Source organism: Enhydra lutris, unplaced genomic scaffold, assembly GCF_002288905.1.
Source record: "Enhydra lutris kenyoni isolate GAN:26980312 unplaced genomic scaffold, ASM228890v2 scaffoldscaffold27, whole genome shotgun sequence".
In the NCBI taxonomy this organism is placed as follows: Eukaryota; Metazoa; Chordata; class Mammalia; order Carnivora; family Mustelidae; genus Enhydra; species Enhydra lutris.
Window position 1 is genome coordinate 14,447,318 of NW_019154111.1, and position 18,729 is coordinate 14,466,046.

At 44.0% G+C, this 18,729-nt stretch overlaps 1 protein-coding gene across 1 annotated transcript in view; it reads right to left on the reverse strand.

Annotated features, from left to right (window-relative positions):
* LOC111152030 (staphylococcal nuclease and tudor domain containing 1) overlaps window positions 1-18,414 on the reverse strand; it is a 413,353-nt gene extending 394,939 nt beyond the window's left edge. The window contains exon 1 of the mRNA XM_022510305.1: window positions 18,103-18,414. Within this exon, the coding sequence (XP_022366013.1) occupies window positions 18,103-18,180 (78 nt within the window). The 5' untranslated portion in view covers window positions 18,181-18,414. The remainder of the gene's footprint in view (window positions 1-18,102) is intronic.
* Between the last annotated feature and the right edge of the window lie 315 nt (window positions 18,415-18,729).

Below are 18,729 nucleotides of genomic sequence, written 5' to 3' on the forward strand. Positions count from 1 at the left end.
AGGATTATCAAAAACAATGCCTGAGTCCCCCACGCTTATCTAGAGGGGTGTTTTGGGAGCTGCCAAAAGAAATTCTGTTAATATGCAAGACACTGGATTTTCTTTGGTTCTTAATAAAATCCTAAAATTTCCTCCTCCTGTCCCCCATACATTTGGCCTTCTCTACAACGCAAGTTGTCCAGATCAAAAGGGAGGACAGTAGAGTAGGATTTTCAGCGAACATGCGGAGGGGACAGGAAGAAGGGTCTCTGTGGCTAGTCAACTCCCACTAGAAATCACCACCCAGTTCTATCACTGCAGCCATCGCAGCTACGGACTGGAGGGAAAAACAACCCAGTTCAGTCCCATCATCTTTCAACTGAAACAAAAGAATTTTAAAAAGGCATAAGTGAGAAGGATGCACAGAAAGCCTCTGAAAACTATTACAGACCAGCAATCACTTGAGAGCTTGTTAGAAATGCAGACACTCCAATTCCACCCAGGATCTCCAGAAGCAGAATCTGCATTTCAATAAGACCCTTGAGTGATGGGTATGCACAATAAAGTTATTGATTGCCAGTCTCTTTATCCCCACCCTAACTGCCTAGCTCAGAAACATGTTCTCCAGCAAATTCAGCTTAGATGTTTTCCTCAAAGAGGCCAACCCAATTCTCAGACTGGGTCAGAGAGCCTTGATTTATGTACTCTCTGACTATTCTGTATTTCTTCTCACAGAATACATCACAACACTAAACAGAAGAGCTGTTTAGTGCTGGTTTTTCCGAAGAAGCTACAAGATCTATGAAGATAAGGACAAGGTCTACCCTACTCATCCTCATGGCCCCAGAGCGCAGAACAAGACCAGACACAAAGGAAGCATTATTGGGGCGCCTGGGTGGCTCAGCGGGTTAAAGCCTCTGCCTTCAGCTCGGGTCATGATCCCAGGGTCCTGGGATCGAGCCCCGCATCGGGCTCTCTGCTCGGCAGGGGGCCTGCTTGCTCCTCTCTGCCTGCCTCTCTGCCTACTTGTGATCTCTCTCTGTCAAATAAATAAAAATAAAATCTTTAAAAAAAAAAAAAGGAAGCATTATTTTTTTTAGTAAATGAGTGGCCCTACTGTGTATAAAGCACAGTGCCAGGCTCGGGACAGAGGGGCCAAGAACAATCAAGACATGGTCTTTGTCCTTAAATAACTCCTAGCTTAGCGGATTTCTGATGAAGCTAACAAGAGCCACAATCTCAAGAGCGTGTGCCACACTCACAGCTGTTTTCCTATTTCTCTGCCAAATGACAAGCAGCCCGAAGGCCTGCCGCCCACCCCCTCGGCACAACCCACAGAGAAGCATGTCCTCACCTTAGTCCTCCTCCCTTCATCCAGGATTCTCCACTCCCAGAGTGGAGAATCATTACCTTGCCCGGCCTTCTCTCCGCCCTCTCTAATGCAGCCCCAACTATCTTCAGCTTTGTTCCATTCACCCCTAGGAAGTTTGTGTTATTTCTGGGAACATTTTCTTCAGCCCCCTTCCCTCAACAGTCCTCTTATTAGGAGATGTCGAATTTCCCTTGTTACCTCCTTCAAAAACTCTTAGCTAACTCATTTCTAACCACTCAGTTGATTATTTCCTGTGAGCTGTCAAGTCTACTCTATTCAACAGAAACCACTTGAATCTATACCCCAGACCACACTGGAGAATCTCCCAATTAAGTGTTCAATATTCAATTGTCTTCCCACTACCCTCAGTCACTTCCTATATCCCCCAAAGGGACAATAAGCAAATGCGATAATTTCTTCTACGATTATATTCTCTTACATTTATTCTTAATAGACAAGAATGTCTCGATAGGTTTATATCCCAAAGCCTGTATCCAAATACCAAGGTAACAAAAATATATTTGAATGCCTTAACCGGAAGCAACGAAACTAATGCTACTTCCTTTTTATCCTCAGAGAAATGTAAGTGGATAGGCAGAGAACACACTGTGACAGAGAGGGAAGTGCTCAGAGAGTACACAAGCAAGCCTGGTCTACCACTGAGCCAGTGCACAGCAGTCTCTGACAGCCCCAGAACCCACTGTCCCCCAGCCAGACCCCAGGTGGCATCCAATGCGGCCACAAGAAACACCAAACTGTAGACTCCAGGGCTCACATAGAGGCCCCTTCTAAGCTCTGTACATGCACAAAGCCTTACAGATGTGCTCCTGTGCCAGCTGTGAGCACAGTGAGCGATGACAAGGGCAGTGCCTTCTGACTGTTTTCCACATCCCGACCTGTAAAAATGATTACCAAATAATGACGGACTGGAGCCCTCATCCAAAGATTTGGTTAGGGACTCCCAGAAATTTTAAAGCCCTGAAAGCACATTAAAAAGTTACTGATGTGTACCTTTTCTTAAACACTTGAAAATACACACTCCTATAGTATCTGGCCTCAGCCTGTCTTACGGGTTCAATAACGGAGGCGGTTTTTCTGCTCACACTCATTTCATCCACGTGCCCACGCTGTTCCTGCACTACTTCGTGTGGTCACGTGAGAGGAGGGCTGAAGATCACACGCCTCTCAAACTTCCATGTCCGTACCGCAGGTGGAAGACGTGGCTCCCCAAACACGAAGGCTTCTTCTTTCTTCTCTTAAGGAAACCCAAGAAAAAGTTGTTCCTGATGACAAAAGAGGCCACCCCTCCACCCTGGAGGAACTGATGTGGGCAAAGCAGGGCTCGCTACAGCAGGGTGGAGAAGTCTGGGCCGGCACCCCGGGAGCTGGCACCCGGGAGCTGGCACTCTGGGAGCTGCTCACTTCGGGCGCTACTCGGTTGTTGGGTCAATCCAATCCCCATCCCCGACTCTGACTCTGTCCTCCTCAGCATCCTCAATGCTCAGAGGAAGGAGGGAAGTGGTCCCTTGATTCCTGATCCAGGGAGGCAGCAGCCAGAGGGCAGCTATTACCCTCCTAGCCCCCATGGCTGTAGCTGCCATCTCTGACTTCTCACAGCACTGCCGGCACAGTGGCCCAGAGTACAAAATGTCACATCGCAGCCCAGTAATTAGGAGGGGAAGGAGAGCTGACACCAGATACAGCTAAATGAAAGCACACCAGAGACCCTGAAATACCTGAGAGAAATGAAAATTATTGCCTTTAGTATTATTTCTCGGGTTTGCTGCCATAAAGTCCTACGCATTTTTTTTCTTAGGACAAGCTTAAAGCAAAAGGGAAGCTAGCTTACAGAGCATAATACTTGGTACTACTCAGAGTGAATCAACTCTAAAAAATATCTAACATATTTTGGTTTATATGCAGGACTGACTGTAGAACTTAAGGATGTAATTGAATTTCTAGGCTACCCATGAAAAGCATTACTTTTTTCCCTTTTTATCTTCCAGATTTGTTTGGAAACTTTTCCTATTTGAAATGTTAATGCTCAATTTTAGATGTCAAAATAAAGCACAAATCACAAATCTGCCATAAACATTTCAGAGTCCTTTATTGCTAAATTAATGTACCATCCCAGGATCCTTCTTATCATTAAAATCCCAGGAAAACCATTATCATGGGGGAGTAAAAACTGAAGTCTCCACTCATCTAACACAGCTTGAGAACACAAGACAAGTGGTCATTCCTTTCCCACTACCTGCTGGTGCCCCAGTCTTGCTCCTCCAGCCTCCACTGCGATGCACACAGATTTGCAAATCTCCTCGAGAAACTGAACAGAAGGCTAACTGGCCTATCTGGAATTCCCCGTGTCATCTTAACTGCAGGTACTGCCCAGAAAACACTGCTCGCTCCTCCATTTTATTAAAAACATCCAGGCGTGCCTGGGTGGCTCAGTCCATTAAGCCTCTGCCTTTGGCCCCAGTCGTGATCCTGGGACTGAGCCCTGTGCTGGGCTCCCTGCTCAGTGGGAAGTCTGCTTCTCCTCCCTCTGCTCTTCCACATATAAATATAAATATCCGCATAGAAATAAAATAAAATAAAATAAAAACATTCTGCATACCCTATGCTAACCAAGAAGTCCAGCTCTGATTCTCCTCTACTTTTTGGAGGTGGGGGGCAGAGGGAGTACACTCTCTAATGAATTACAAAATAAACACTTTTCTTTAAAATAAAGCACAAAAATTTCAAATCCAAGTTTCTGGGCAGCTCAGATTCATGGAGCATCTTTACTCTGCATTGTGCCAACAACCACTTTCAAAAACCAATTTTCTAAGTTCCTCAGATAATCTAAGCCCCAAACTGCTGCTTCTCCCTACACTGGCTTTCAGCTTCTCCTGTTGATAATCAAAGAAACACATTTTCTTTGACACAAGAGTGAGAGAGGTACTTTCATTAAGAGCACTGATAACAGGAACACTTAAGAATTAAATGGAAACCAAGCATTTCCAGCTAGCAGCCCTCTGCTGTCTTGCTATGTAACGGAAAGTTAGTCCTCCAGAGCTGGAATCGCGATGACTAAGAGTGAGGCAGGGCAACATTGGGACAGGGCAGGCTTACCCAGGAGCTGGGCCTGTGCCCCACAGAGAGCCTGCAGTAAGTCTCAAGAGATTCTAAAGATCTCCCAAGAGAGGAGTTTAACAAGATAACTCGGCTTTTAAGTAATAGAGGCAGCCTCCTGGCCTCTGGGCTGTGAAAAGGCTCACGTGCCAAGAGTAATAACACAAGCAATCACTGCACACAGAATAATACATCTCAGCAGGATTCCAGGACCCGGGCACTCCAGGTCCTTCCGCACATAAGGAAAGGGAGGTAGGGAAAGAATGCATCACTTTTCATGAGGACCTGGGAGCGTCCTGTTAGGTAAGCAGATAAATTACACTTGGCATGATAACACACTGTTTTGGGTTGCTGACAAAAATAAAAATGCCCCTGGTATTAAAGGCTATAAAACAATGAATTTTCCCTCTCCTGGAACAGAATTCATCAAGTTTAAAAGTTCACTAACCTCGCATCCCAAAGACCGGAAACAAAACCTGAGAAGCCTCGCCTCTCGTTCCTTTCTCTAATACAAACTTCCAGCAACAGTCGCTTTAGGCAAGCTGCCTTAACCCTGCACAGTGCAACCAGATTGCTCACAGCTGCTTCCAAGACTATCTGAGTATTCCCACCTGTACTTACCCATTTCTCCTGCCTTTTATCTCACCCATTTTCTTCCTCTGCCTCTGTCAAGACCTGTCACTTTCACCACCTCCCCAGAAAAGGTTGTTAAACGGATCTGAAAATATCACATCTGATTTTCCAACCCATCCATTCTCCAAGAAAACCATCAGTATTTAAATTCCCAAGTTCCCCTTTCCATCACAAAACAAAGCTACCTGCCTCTATTTAATAGCAACATTTTAATGAGACTGACAACTAAAATTTCATCAGCCCAAAGCTTTACCCACAACCAAATACACGGCCTGGGGTCTCACGCCTACACTGTCTTCCCTCCATTAAAGGCTTTCTTAGCCATGTGATTCTCCTGTCAGGCAATCCCAGTTGCTAGATTTACAGAAACATCTACCTTCTCTTTATAGTGGTCTCTGTGAACTTTGTCACCCCACACTCTCCCAGATTTGACTGTTTTTACAAAGTACAGTAAACAACCATTTTACCCCTGCAATCAGGACAGTTTGAAGTAAAAAGGGTTGTTATTGATAATGATGTCAAGACAACGGGTGTGAATAGCAACAGCCCAAGGCAGACTGGGCTGTAAACAGCTCTGTTCTTACAAAGGTACCAAGGCCAGGTAAGCAGCTGTTACTTGCCAAGAACTAATTTATGTCCTTCCCAGGGAGACTGAGGTTTTAGGGAACCGGCCCAGAGAACAAAACAAAAATAAATAAATAAATTTAGATTACTTAGTCTCCCTGAAGGATAAGGAAATAGAAAATATTTAGGGGCACCTAGGTCAGTTAACATCTTACTCTTGGTTTCCACTCAGGTAATGATCTCAGAGCTGTAAGATTGAGTCCCGAGTCCACTCCAGATTCAGCATGGAGTCGGCTTGAGATTCCTTCCCTCTCCCTCTGACAGCCCCCTCACTCACATGTACACTCTCTAAAATAAATAAATAAAATATTTAAAAAGATGTTTTAGGGGCACCTGGGTAGCTCAGTTGGTTAAATGACTGCCTTCGGCTCCGGTCATGATCCCGGGGTCCTGGGACTGAGCCCCACAACAGGCTCCCTGCTCAGGAAAGAGTCTGCTTCCACCTCTCCCTCACGTTCGCTCTCGCTCAAATAAATAAAATCTTTAAAAAAATATTTTACATTGTAGTGAAAAGACTGTTCTAAATATGTCACCATATCAACTTTAAGTTTTGACGTGGATTTGGGCAGGGGTGGAGTTCAGACAGCAGTGATAAGGGTACTGGAGGAGGGAGATGGAAAGCAGGCTGGTCCTAAAGTGCCAGAGGATAGAGGGCTGCTGGAAGAATGGAGGCTGGGAACCAAAGGGAGTCAGAACTTTTCTCACTTGAGTTTCTGCCTAACTAGCCACTCCTGTGCCACTGAACAGCTAGTATTCACACATACAACTGAAGTCTTCCATGCATTACCTAAATTTGTTTAATCTTTCCTAATATTAGGAAATACCTCTGAAGTTCAGAAGAGTTACACATATGCCAGGTGCACACCTTTCTGCTGTGCCAGGGGTTCCCAGACTTTTAAATTTCTTTTTCTTTTCTTTTTTTTTTTTTTTTTAAAGATTGTATTTATTTGACAGAGATCACAAGGAGGCAGAGAGGCAGGGAGAGAGAGAGAGGGAGAAGCAGGCTCCCTGCTGAGCAGACAGCCTGATGCGGGGCTCCATCCCAGGACCCTGAGATCATGACCTGAGCCGAAGTCAGAGGCTTTAACCCACTGAGCCACCCAGGCACTTTTAAATTTCATAGACAAGTAAGATTCCCCTGCCCCCCCAAATGAGGGGCTAACCTGTTATCTAGTTTTTATTTTTGCCAAGGATATTAAAACTGTCATCATATTATTTATAAAATAAAGGCTATTTCAGCAAAGGAAAAAGTATTAAGAATATTATCTCAAAACTAAAACCAGTCCTTTAAATCAAACAACTTAAACATCACAAGACCTGCCAGGTGCCTTTCTTTATCCCTCTCATTTTGCTCAGCCAGTTCGATTTTCATCCCCATCTGACTTGAGGATTGATACAGAAACTGCTGGACTAAGACCAGCTAATGGTTGCTGAACGCTACATGCGCTGGACACTGCACCAAACATTTTCCACGCGTTCTCATTTAATCAGCCACAGCCCCATGAACAGCGTGCTGTTATTACACCCATTTACAGGCAAAGCTGGAACGTAAAGGGGTAAAATTACCTGCCCATAGTTATATGGCGAGTAGTCAGTGAAGTTAATGACCTAAACCACAGACACTCCAGAAATCAGTTCAGTTCTGCCCCAAGACACAAGTTACGTCTGTTTCCCCAATGTGGGAGCTTGTTTAAAAACAAACAAAAACTGCTTTAAGGGGTAAATGAACCCTGTATATATCAGCATTTAATATTTATACATAAGAACTGTCCCCTTTCCAATTCTCTTTCAATGATTCCTATTAAATGAAGAAAGTTCCAGTTTGGTGGCAGGAAGCCTTTAGCAGACACACTTTGGCACACGCTCATCACTTGTTAAACTTTCTTCAGAGCCCTCCACAAGACATGAGACCTAGCTAGAATTTAGTAATATTTTGTTTTCATTGTGCATTTTTTTTTTTAATTTGACACAGAGAGAGTACAAGTAGGCAGAGCAGCAGGCAGAGAGAGGGAGAAGCAGGTTCTCCACTAAGCAGGGACTCCAACACGGGCCTTGATCCTAGTACCCTGGGATCGTGACCTGAGCCGAAGGCAGCTGCTTAACTGACTGAGCCACCCAGGAGCCCCTTCACTGTGCATTATTTAAGGTACTTTCTAGTTACAGCAAGTAACAAGGCTTTTCCATTTCCAACTGTGAAATTAAGGTTTGTTTTTTTTTTAAGATTTTATTTATTTGAGAGAGAGAGAAAGAAACAAAAGCAGACTCCCCACTGAGCAGGAAGCCCAATGGGGGTCTCAATCTCAGGAACCAGAGATCGTGACCTGAATTGTAAGGTAGACACTTAACAGTGAACCACCCAGGCACTCCAAATTAAGTTTGCTTTAAAAATAGTATTTCAGGGGTGCCTGGGTGGCTCAGTTGGTTAAGGGTCTGCCTTCAGCTCTGGTCATGATCCCAGGGTCCTGGGATGGAACCCTGCATTGGGCTCCCTGCTCGGCCGAAAGCCTGCTTCTCCCTCTCCCTCTGCCCCTCCCCTTGCTTGTGCGCGTGTGTACTCTCTTGCAAATAAATTCTTTAAAAAAAAAAAAAATTTCAACTTTTAAAATAGCTGATTGCCCAAAAGATTTTCAAACTAAATAGAAGTAGAGGCGGTATTCCAGTACTAAAACCATGGTAGGGGTACGCACACATCCAGAGCCCAGGAAACATAAGGAAAGCCATTACACCAAGGCTGGGATCAGCAAATGACTGAAAGGCTACCAACACTGACCACCGTGGTCCAGTCTCTCCAAACAATTCTAAAAATAGCAGGGTTTCCCCACACAGGATGTGGTCATGCTTACCACCTCCCATCCCCACCTTCTTATCCAAGAAGAAAAAGAAAAAAGAAGAAAAGCTATGCTAGTCCACAGAAAAAAGTCAAACCTCTCACATGACCTTGCTCCTCCTGTCATCTGTAGCTGGAAAGCTGCACACTTCCTTAGTCATGGAACTCTCTAGAACCCAGAGAAGACAGCTGAAGCTAAAGAATCTACTCTCCTTTAAATACTAGGACCTTTAAACACCTTAGGGTCTTCAAACAATTAAAAAGTAGTTATTTAGTGATCCCCATGTGGTTAGGCCCTGCCCTCCAATGAAGAGAAAGCGGTTTTCAAGGATACGCTGGAGAAACAGAACACTACCAACTGTGCAATGATTAATGAGTAATGAGATGTGAAGCTGTATTTGCCCCAATTTTACTTGCGATGTTATTTGTAAGAAATAAACAGGTGAGGTGTAAGTAAAACTGATCTACAACCACCAAAAACATTAAGTGATATTAAAAGATACCAGCATTGCATCTTATGGAAATGCCAACACAAGAATACAAAGATGTAAAAAAGAACACTCAGTCAGCAGTGTTTAGAATCATGAAAAACCAAAAACAGGTATCAACAAATAAATGGATAAATAAATACACCCAAATGATGAAATACTCTTCAACCATTAAAGAATGAGGTACGATCTATAATTATGACACAGACAGCCATGACAATTTTTTAAAAAGTTGCAGGACACATATATTATGACCCCATTTCTATTTCTTAAAGAGGGAGAATGTATATTTCTGCACGGAAAGTTTGGAAACACATTTCCTTAGGGGAATGAGAATAAATGTTAGAAAACTGAGTGATAAGGCCAGAGGGAGAGAGATTTTTGTATTTAATTTTATATACTTCTATACTATTTGAAATCCTATGAGCAGGTATTAAACCCAAAACTTAAATATTGGTCATTATTAAATTATTAAAGCTAGTAGGCATTCACCTGAACTTTTTGAAGGAATTTAGGGATGAAGTAGATAAGTGTTGATCAAAATGAGGATAAGTCACCAAGGGAACTGAACACATGACCCTTAATCAAAAGGACTTTGAAGACTTAAGAATTATAAGAAAATTTTATTTCCATATTAGACAAACTAGTGGAATAAAAAGTAAAGATGAAGACCATCAAAGAGGTCATTCAGGGTTTTACTGATATTGTTAAGAATGGGGCTTAGAAAACAGGATAGAAACGAACCAGAAGGCCCAAGTATGTGGCTCCCAAGAACTACAAAAGCAGAAACTGAGCAGCACAGAATTTTCTTGTTTGTAGATGACACTAAAGACTTCCATGGTAACAATGTGCCAAGTTATTGGCGCCAAATTATAGGAAGATCTTGGGAATCAATGCAAATAGAAGGAAAAGTGGCAGATGAGTGTTAAAATGAGCATATGGCCTGAAATCAGGCATGTAAAACAACAACTTCTCAGCTATCAGTTGTGACCCAAGAACAGGATCTCAGATCACTGTAAATGGACCCCTGAGGAGGTCAGCCCAACACTGAGCTACAGATTAAAAGCAATGCAAAGTGTCCTGGGAGCCATCAAAACAAACACTAAAAAGAAAGAGACTAGTATCCTCCCCTCATAAAATTCTTTTTGTCATTTGTGTTCTGCCCCTTCAACTACATACAGAAAAGGAGTTAAACAAGACCAGTGGGTCTCAAATGCCAATCCCTGAATTGATCCAAAATGGACTCGGAATCACCTAGGAGAGGCTTTTTTAAAAATACAGATTCCGGGCACCTGGGTGGCTCAGTGGTTAAGCCTCTGCCTTCAGCTCAGGTCATGATCTCAGGGTCCTGGGATCGAGTCCCGCATCGGGCTCTCTGCTCAGCAGGGAGCCTGCTTCCCCCTCTCTCTCTCTCTGCTGGCCTCTCTGCCTCCTTGTGATCTCTCTCTGTCAAATAAATAAATAAAATCTTTAAAAAAAAAAAAATAAATAAATAAAAAAATAAAATAAAAATACAGATTCCCAGGCCATACCCACAGAGATTCTAATTCAGTGCCTCTGAAAGGCCTTCCAGGTGGTCCTGAAGTAAGGATCTGGTCAGGAAATCACCGTGCTGCTTCTCTCTAAATCTACTCCCAGAAAGGAATTAAGAAATCTTAACAATTAAAAAAATCAAAAGAAACCATGTGAGGAACTACCAAAAATAGATTATGATGATTCCTACACTGGCCCGTTAAATGAAGTAGAAAAGATCTGCAAAAGACAATTAGGATGACCTAAAGGAAGAAGCTTTAGCCTTGAACTGTGAAAAGCAGAGCTCAGAACCCTATCAAGTGCCCCCAGATTCCTCCACGTAAGAGCAGGACCAGGGTAAACACCATCTCCATCAGCTACGGGTTTCCAGAATGCCCTCCTCACCCCCACTGAAGTCAATACCTGCTGCTCCAGTAGACGGTCAGGCTGTTTTGAAGCAGAGATGAGATGGTAAATAAAAGCCACTGCTCGCATGTTCCTCTGGGTCCCAAACAAGTACTCCCACAAGTCTATCCTGATATCACTACTGAGGTCAGGAACCCTCTGGCTCATTTCTATCCACCACCTCTAACTCACTCCGCTACTCAGTCACATAGTCTAATTCAAATTCTAACCCCCTCATCTTCTACAGTACAAAAACCACATTTTACATTTCATCTACTATCTCAGGAAAAAAAAAACAAAAAAACAAGCAACGGAACAGAAAACATGTTTCATTGCGGGATAAGCAGCAATTCAAAGTAAAGCCTGCCATACGGTAGATTTCTCAGTTTTGATTCATCTTGCAATATAAGGTTTCTTATACAATCACAGCCTTTGGGGACTGTTAGAAGTTTAGAGACTGAGTTTACCACTTCATTTAAGAAAGAAAGAGTCTGAGAAGTGAAATCTCTTACCCCACATCACCCATGTGGAGAATAGCACCTCCTGGGCTAGAACTGTTACCCCTGAATCCTAGGCCAATCTCTCTTCTCTGCCAAACTGCTTCCCAAAGATATTAATAAATTAGGTTTATTAACTTTAGGCACAGATTCTCCCATCTTTTCACTTCCTCCTCTTACACAAGAGGGTGGTGTTACAAGATCCCCAAGAAGACTACTTCCCATATAGAAGCTAAAGCACGTCAAAATGTGTTAAGAAATAAGAGGGGAGATGGTGCCTTAAATCATTCATCATAAGCAAATAAAGAGAAAATGTGCCAAGCCCAGTTTATATCATAGACTGAACATCTGAAAAATGATATCCAGAGGCATCACCTAAATTTTCATTAGATTTTTACCTATGAAGTTGCTTTACTTCCTAATTTTCAAAAAATGTCAACTGAAACCACTGTTTTTCCCTAAACATTAGAGCTAAGTGTGAAAAACTTAGTTTATCATATTGAGTCTCACTGAAAGTTAAGTGAAATCCCACAACACTCCATCTGCATCGAATGTTCACAACCTGTGATTCTGTATCAATTTCTACTGTAAAAACAAAATGCATATGTCAGTCTCCCAAGAGAGGAATTAGCAACAGAAACCGGGTATCTCTCCATTTCCCAACAAGAAATAGGAAAAACCACATAAGCCCCTGAAGAGTTGAATCTCTTTACTTCATGCCTTGTCCCGGAAAAGGCAACGAATTTCCTACAATACTTAGCTATGCTATTCCTTGAAGAAACAAAATAAAATAAATCCAAAGACCAGATTCCAAAGGATATCTACTGCACCCTCTCCTAGAACCACACCTGTCAGCTGGACAGCTAGTCCACACCAGTGAGTACACAACAGGCCTTAGAACCTTCAACTCATTTCCCAAATATCACACTCCAAGTAAAGTGAGGCACAGACCCCATCAAATCATTTGCTCACTTATTATACCAGTACTGATCACTACCCAGGCTCAGGAGTCTCCCCTCATGTTACTAAGCTACATTATGCATGAGCTAGTTCCCTCCTGACCATTAGTTTGAGCTAGGAAGCATGCTACTTTGCTTTTCACCATGACTGTCACTAAAGCTTGCTAGGTTAAAAGTGTTGCCAGAGGCCAGAGCAGCAGAACATTCCATGTAGTAATAAAATGCTAACAGAACTATAAACAACAACAAATTCTACATGCTATTTGACTCTCACTGAGCCTGCTCCTGGCATTAATCTTTTCAGCTAAGTACCCTCCACTGAAAGGTGGTGACCTTAGGAATACAAAGAACTGGCTGACAGGAAGTCAAAAAACCTGTAAGGAAGTCTTGGCCCTGTAAGGAACATGAATATGACCAAGAGCAAGTATTTTTTTTTTTTTTAATCAGTTTCTCACTGTTTACACTGAGTTAATGTCAGCTATCAATCTCACCAGCGTACCAGGACAGCAACCACCTCTACTGCCTTTCTGCCTTCTATCACCCCAAAGCACATAATAGCAGCTCAGGTTCAATCCATACCATTTGTGTTCTGCATAAATTGAAGGAATTAAAGAGCTATTATAAAAACAATGAAGATAAACATTAGTGGGGACCCTACAGGTTTTGCACTTGTTGTTCCCCCTACCAAGAACACACTTCCCTTACGGCTGGTTCTCCGCTGTCCATCAGATCTCAGCACAAATGCTAAGGGAAGCCTTTCCTGAACACCTTCTCTATGGGAGCCATCCCTACCCTTGCTCCCAGTCACTCTGTCTCGTTCCTGGAAATCACTATCTTATAATATCATGCTTATTTCTTGTTTACCTTTTTATTGTCTGTCTCCTCTATAAATCAGAGGGGCAGGAATCTGATCTACTTTTTACCACTGTTCCTCCAATACCCACACAAAGCTTGACATAGCAGATGATCAATAAAATTTGTTCAAGAAAGAAAGTATGACTGCTCATCATTCTGTATCATTAGCACATGGCAGCAGCCACTGTTAGCATGACTAGAGCCACCTGGATGCTTTCTTTACATACAGGAAAAAAATGACAGAAAACATTTAAGATACAGTAGAAACTTAGTGCTCCTTTACTTACAATCTTGACTGAAAGCTACTATGCTCACCTGCTGAGAAGTGGGCAATTTTAAGACTACAGGGAAAAGCCTTCCATCCTATTCTACCTAGTTCTTTGCAAATGGCTCTACTAAAATACTGTTATTCAGCCACCTTGTCCCTGAGTAGTAGAGTAAGAGTACTTAAGTAGGTTAGGAAAGATGTTTTTTTCTTTCAGTCTGCATGAGCTCAGTGCACGTAGGAAGCAGCAGATCAATGGACTACTACTCTTTGTCCCCACTACACTCTGGAAAGACACATACTTCTTAGTTCAGAAAGTTAAGACAGCTAGCTATAATAATGTAAATTACAGATATCATTTCCTATAAGCTGCATACTGTTAAAATTTCCACTAAGCTATTCACCAGGAAGTCTACATTCCACTTTAGAACAACCTGGCAGCACAATTCCTGGTGAAGGAGGAAACTGTGGCCATCTCCTCCTTTTGATGCCCCTCTGCCTTAGTCACCCAGCGAGAATCATGGTTCTTAGCCTAAAACCAAAGACTGGCAGAGCAATTCCTTTCTCCTTTAGGCAAGTAAATGGAGCAGGGTGAAAATGAACAGAGATTTGGCATTGTCCTCCCTTTGGCCTTTCACACCATAAGCAGGGTAAGATATGCTGCTTCCATCAGCTGCTTCTGATAAGCACAAAAGATTCAAGAACTGTGGCAGACTCATTCTGCTGTCCTAAAAGCAACCCATGTGACTCCTGCTTGAGAAGACACGCAAACACACGGAGTTAGAATGGGAACGTTAGAGTGAAAAGACAGAGAAAAGGGCTCAAGCCCCAAAGCAGAAAGTGAATCAGGTGTGTAAGACTGGAGAAAACAGCCATCTCTAAGTAGGGGCTAAGTGGAGCAACCAAATTTTACACCAAGTACCCCAAGACTTCTCGCAGTCACATCTATTTAACATGTGCTGATAATAATCTATTGCAGCTAAAGAAAGTCTAGCAAATTATTCAAAAAAATCCAGAGTTAGAATCTTTCAGGGTTTTGAGAAAATAGTATCTGATTTGACGGGGACATTCACTTTTCCAGGTTATATTTTCTCTGCCCACACACTTGCCAGTCTCATCCCAACTCAGGAAATATAAATCCACCTTCAGTTTTTCCATCATCCTCACTGCCTTTGCAGTAACAGAACAGCTCCAAAATGCTTATGTCAACTTACTGCCCACTTCCTCCTTAAACACATTCCAGAACCAACTCTGTTTCTGTCCCTTTGCTCCCACTCTCAAAAGCAGACACAGTCTCTATCGTCACCATCATTTTTTTTAAACTGGTCAAATGCAAAGGCTTTTTACAACTTGATTTCTTTTTTTTTTTTTTTTTTAAGATTTTATTTATTTATTTGAGAGAGAGAGAGTGAGTGAGTGAGAGAGCATGAGGGGAAGAAGGTCAGAGGGAGAAGCAGACCCCCCGTGGGGCTGGGAGCCTGATGTGGGACTTGATCCTGGGACTCCAGGCTCATGACCTGAGAGGAAGGCAGTTGCTTAACCAACTGAGCCACCCAGGCGCCCTACAACTTGATTTCTGAGTTCTTTCTTCTTTAACCTTAAAAAGAACACAGGACTTACTAGAATTAGAAGGTAGAGACTAGAAGAAACTTGCACCTTCCATGGCTCTATAACCCGATTTTTGCCCCCCAAAAAGAGGAAGGACGATTCCTCTTCACTGCAGCAGAGCTCATCCCTATACCGTTTCAGATCGGCAGCTCAGCCTGAGTCCAGACAATTATGGAGGGCTCCCCTGAAAAGCACAAGAATGATTAGTCAGTGTTCCAGGTTCTACCCCTCTCCCTAAAGGCAGTAACTATTTTCCAATTCACAAGACTATTTCCTTCACAGTTTCCTGTCACAGAACTCCATTTTCATTTGTAGAGTTCTTACGAAGCAGTTCCTAGAACCACTGGAAATGATTACTCTCCAGGAAAATACAACTTCGCTTAGCAGAAGAGCTTCACACAGAGCAATTTGCCAGTGGTCGATTTTTCATTCCAAATAAGGCTTCTGCTCCTGGCACAGATCTGCCTGTTGCCCTGCAGTTCACCTGGCTTCCCTCCCCTAACCCCTACCTGCAACTCACCCACCCATCCCTGCAATTTGGTCACAGAAAAGAACAGCAGAATAGACTTTTTGATGGCTGAATTTTCTTGTGAGTGTGTGTGTGTGTGTGTGTGTGTGTGTGTTTAAGATTTTAATTTATTTGAGAGAGAGAGAGCACAAGCTGGGGAAGAGGCAGAGGGAGTGAGAGAGGTAGGCTCCCAATGAGCAGTGAGCTGGATGCAGGGCTCAAGCCCAGGACCCTGGAATCATGACCTGAGCCAAAGGCAGATGCTTAACTGACTGAGCACCCCCCTAACCCAGTGCCCCACAAGGGCTGAATTTTAAAAGCTTCCTCCCAGATTCAAATGTGTCTTCAACACCACACTCCTATGCACATAATGACCATAAGCACCAAATGAAGTCACTCACCGCAATAACAGCTCCAGGATAAGACGAGGAGTAACATCTAATCTTTCCTCAACTTGATTACAGTCAGCTTCACTTTCCTGCAATTTTGTGGTCACGCATCACTGGCCCCACCCTCTACTAAAGTCATGCCCTGGAGGCAGAAGCAGCACAGCATGATGTCCAAGAGCCCATGCTGTGGCAGACAGACCTGGGTTCAAGCCCCAGCTCTGGCTCTTACTGCCAGTGAATGTGCCTGTCCTTGGGTGAACTTTTCTTTCTAAACCTTAGATTACACATCTGTAAACTGTAACCAATAATACTATCTACTTGTTAGGTGTTATAAATGAGTGAATACAAACAAAATACTCAACACAAGACACGACCCTTAATAAATAAGTGATTGTTGATATTCAGTATCCATGGGGGTAATCTGTGGGCACAGCCACCTCATAGAATCCAGATGCCCTGGAAGCCTTTAGCATTAATACAAGCAAAAATATATCCAGCCTCATTCCATTCCTACCCCACAAATGAGGGGGACCTTTAAGAAAAATTCAAGCCTTAGTGAAGGAAAAAATTCAGAAAGATCCACTCAATGCTGCCAATCCCACCACCTTGCCACCAAGCGATGCTGTGTTCTTATGGTGAAGGGAAAGATCAGTGCAAATGAAAAAACTAACGTAAGAGAAGCTACTCATGGGACAGATCAAGAGTCAAAGAGGCAAAAATATGTGGACCTTGGAAATTCCCTTCTCCCTCAGCTTCTAATAAATTCTGACTTTCCATTTACGCATAAAGGAGAAAAGCAATACTGAAAACCCTGGGAATCTCACCTGGTGACGAATATTACTTAAGAAATGAATACATGAGAATTGGGCTGGAGAAAAAAAATTTCAAAAATTTACACACACACACAAGCTAAAGAACATTTTCACCCTGACAGACAATGAGCCAAGAAAACAGAATGTGTTTTAAACTTCCTGCAAATGCAAAAAAAAAACTGTGGAACTTTGAGAGAAAATGTCATAAAGGATACTTGCTGTTCCAGAAGGAAGTTAGTATTGAGGTCTGAAATGTCCCAAAGTCTATTAAGTGTAGTGCGAAGGAAAGGACATGTTCCTGTTAACAGGAAAATCTGTTAACAACCAAGAAATGTCAAGTTCCAAGATCTGGGAGGGTTCAGGGGAGAACAGAGGTGACAAGGGATAAAGAGAATTTATACTACTAAACTTCCATGGAGCCAGAGGGAAAATTTTTTAAAAATTAGTCTGGCAGGGTTTTAAATTCAAAATTCAAGAATGTAGGGAGTGAGGGGATATAAAATCAGGCAGAATCTAGTGTTGGGGCCGTGGACTGGGAATCGGAACACTTGGGCCCCGGTCCTGGCCCCGTTCCAAGCCACCACGTGATGACCTTAGACAAGTCACTGCCCTCTTGAAACCAGTCTCCTTATGTTTAAGGGGTGAGGAAACAATAACGATCGCTAAAATTCCTACTGGCCTACTATTTAAGGGCCAAAAGGAAAGGGAGAACAAAAGAGCTTACAGGACTACACACTTAACAGAAGAGGTGGAGAGAAAAGGAATATGAGGGCCAAAGAGCGAGAAAACTTGGTAGTAAGTAAGTGAGCGTCAGTGGAAACTGAAAAGCTTCAAGATGGCCAAATGTGCTTAGTTTCGGGGAAGTGCGGATGTCAGGATCTCGAAAAGCTGCACACTGCTCAGCAGATGTCAAAATGGACAGAAGAACGGGGGGATGGGAAGGCAGATATAAACTTATGATCTCCGTTAATCGATCAAGTCACACCGATCTGTCCTGGTAAACAGCAGATCTGAGTGCCGCGACCACGGAAATCACTGCGACCCCTGGTGCCAAGGTGTCCGGGAAGCAAAGTACCAAGGGGATTCCGTGTTGGATACCGTCTAGGAAAGGAATTCCGAGAATGGGTGAAAAGTAAGGAAAGAGAGGAAAGGGGATCTGGGAGACCATGCAGACTAGCGGAAGGGGAAGAGGAGCCAGCGCCAAAACCCGCCCGGAGGTGGGCGGTGGGGTCAGTGTCCCTGGCCCCGCTCTCACCATCTTGACGATGCCCCGCTGCACGGTGGGGACCGCGGGTCCCCCGGAGGTGCCGCCGCTCTGCGCGGAGGAGGCCATGTGTGGAGATGGAAAGGCAGCAAATAAGACGGTGGGCCGGCTTGGAGCTGTCAGTGTGGGTGTCGGTGTTGGTGGGAGGCCGCCGCTGCAGTGAGCTGGCAAGCGACGGGTTTCGGGCAATGGACGGCACGGACTCGCCGGGCGCTCACGAAAGCAGCAGCGGGACTGGGAGCGAAAGAGAAGACGCGTTCTCCGCCGCCGCCACACGTTCTACTCGCCGCGCAAGCGTGCCAGAGCGCCACCGCCCTCCGGCCAATTAGCGCCTAGAGCCCGCCGGACCTCAAACCAATAGGCACCCTGCTCGCGGAGCCCCGCCCTTTAGTCAAAAACTGGGAGACAAGCTCCAGGAAGCGCTGAAAGAGCTGATTTGCAGTGACGGGCTAAGTATGGGGCGGGACTTCCGGGGCAGCCGTAGTAGGTAGTGTCGGGAGGTGTAGTGGGAAGGAAGGGACACGTCAGCATCTGGCCGCGGGGCGCGGGGGGCCATGGGAGCCCCGAGGGCGGGGCCAGCCTCGCCCTCCGTTCTGGCCCCGCCTATTGCGCTCCGCC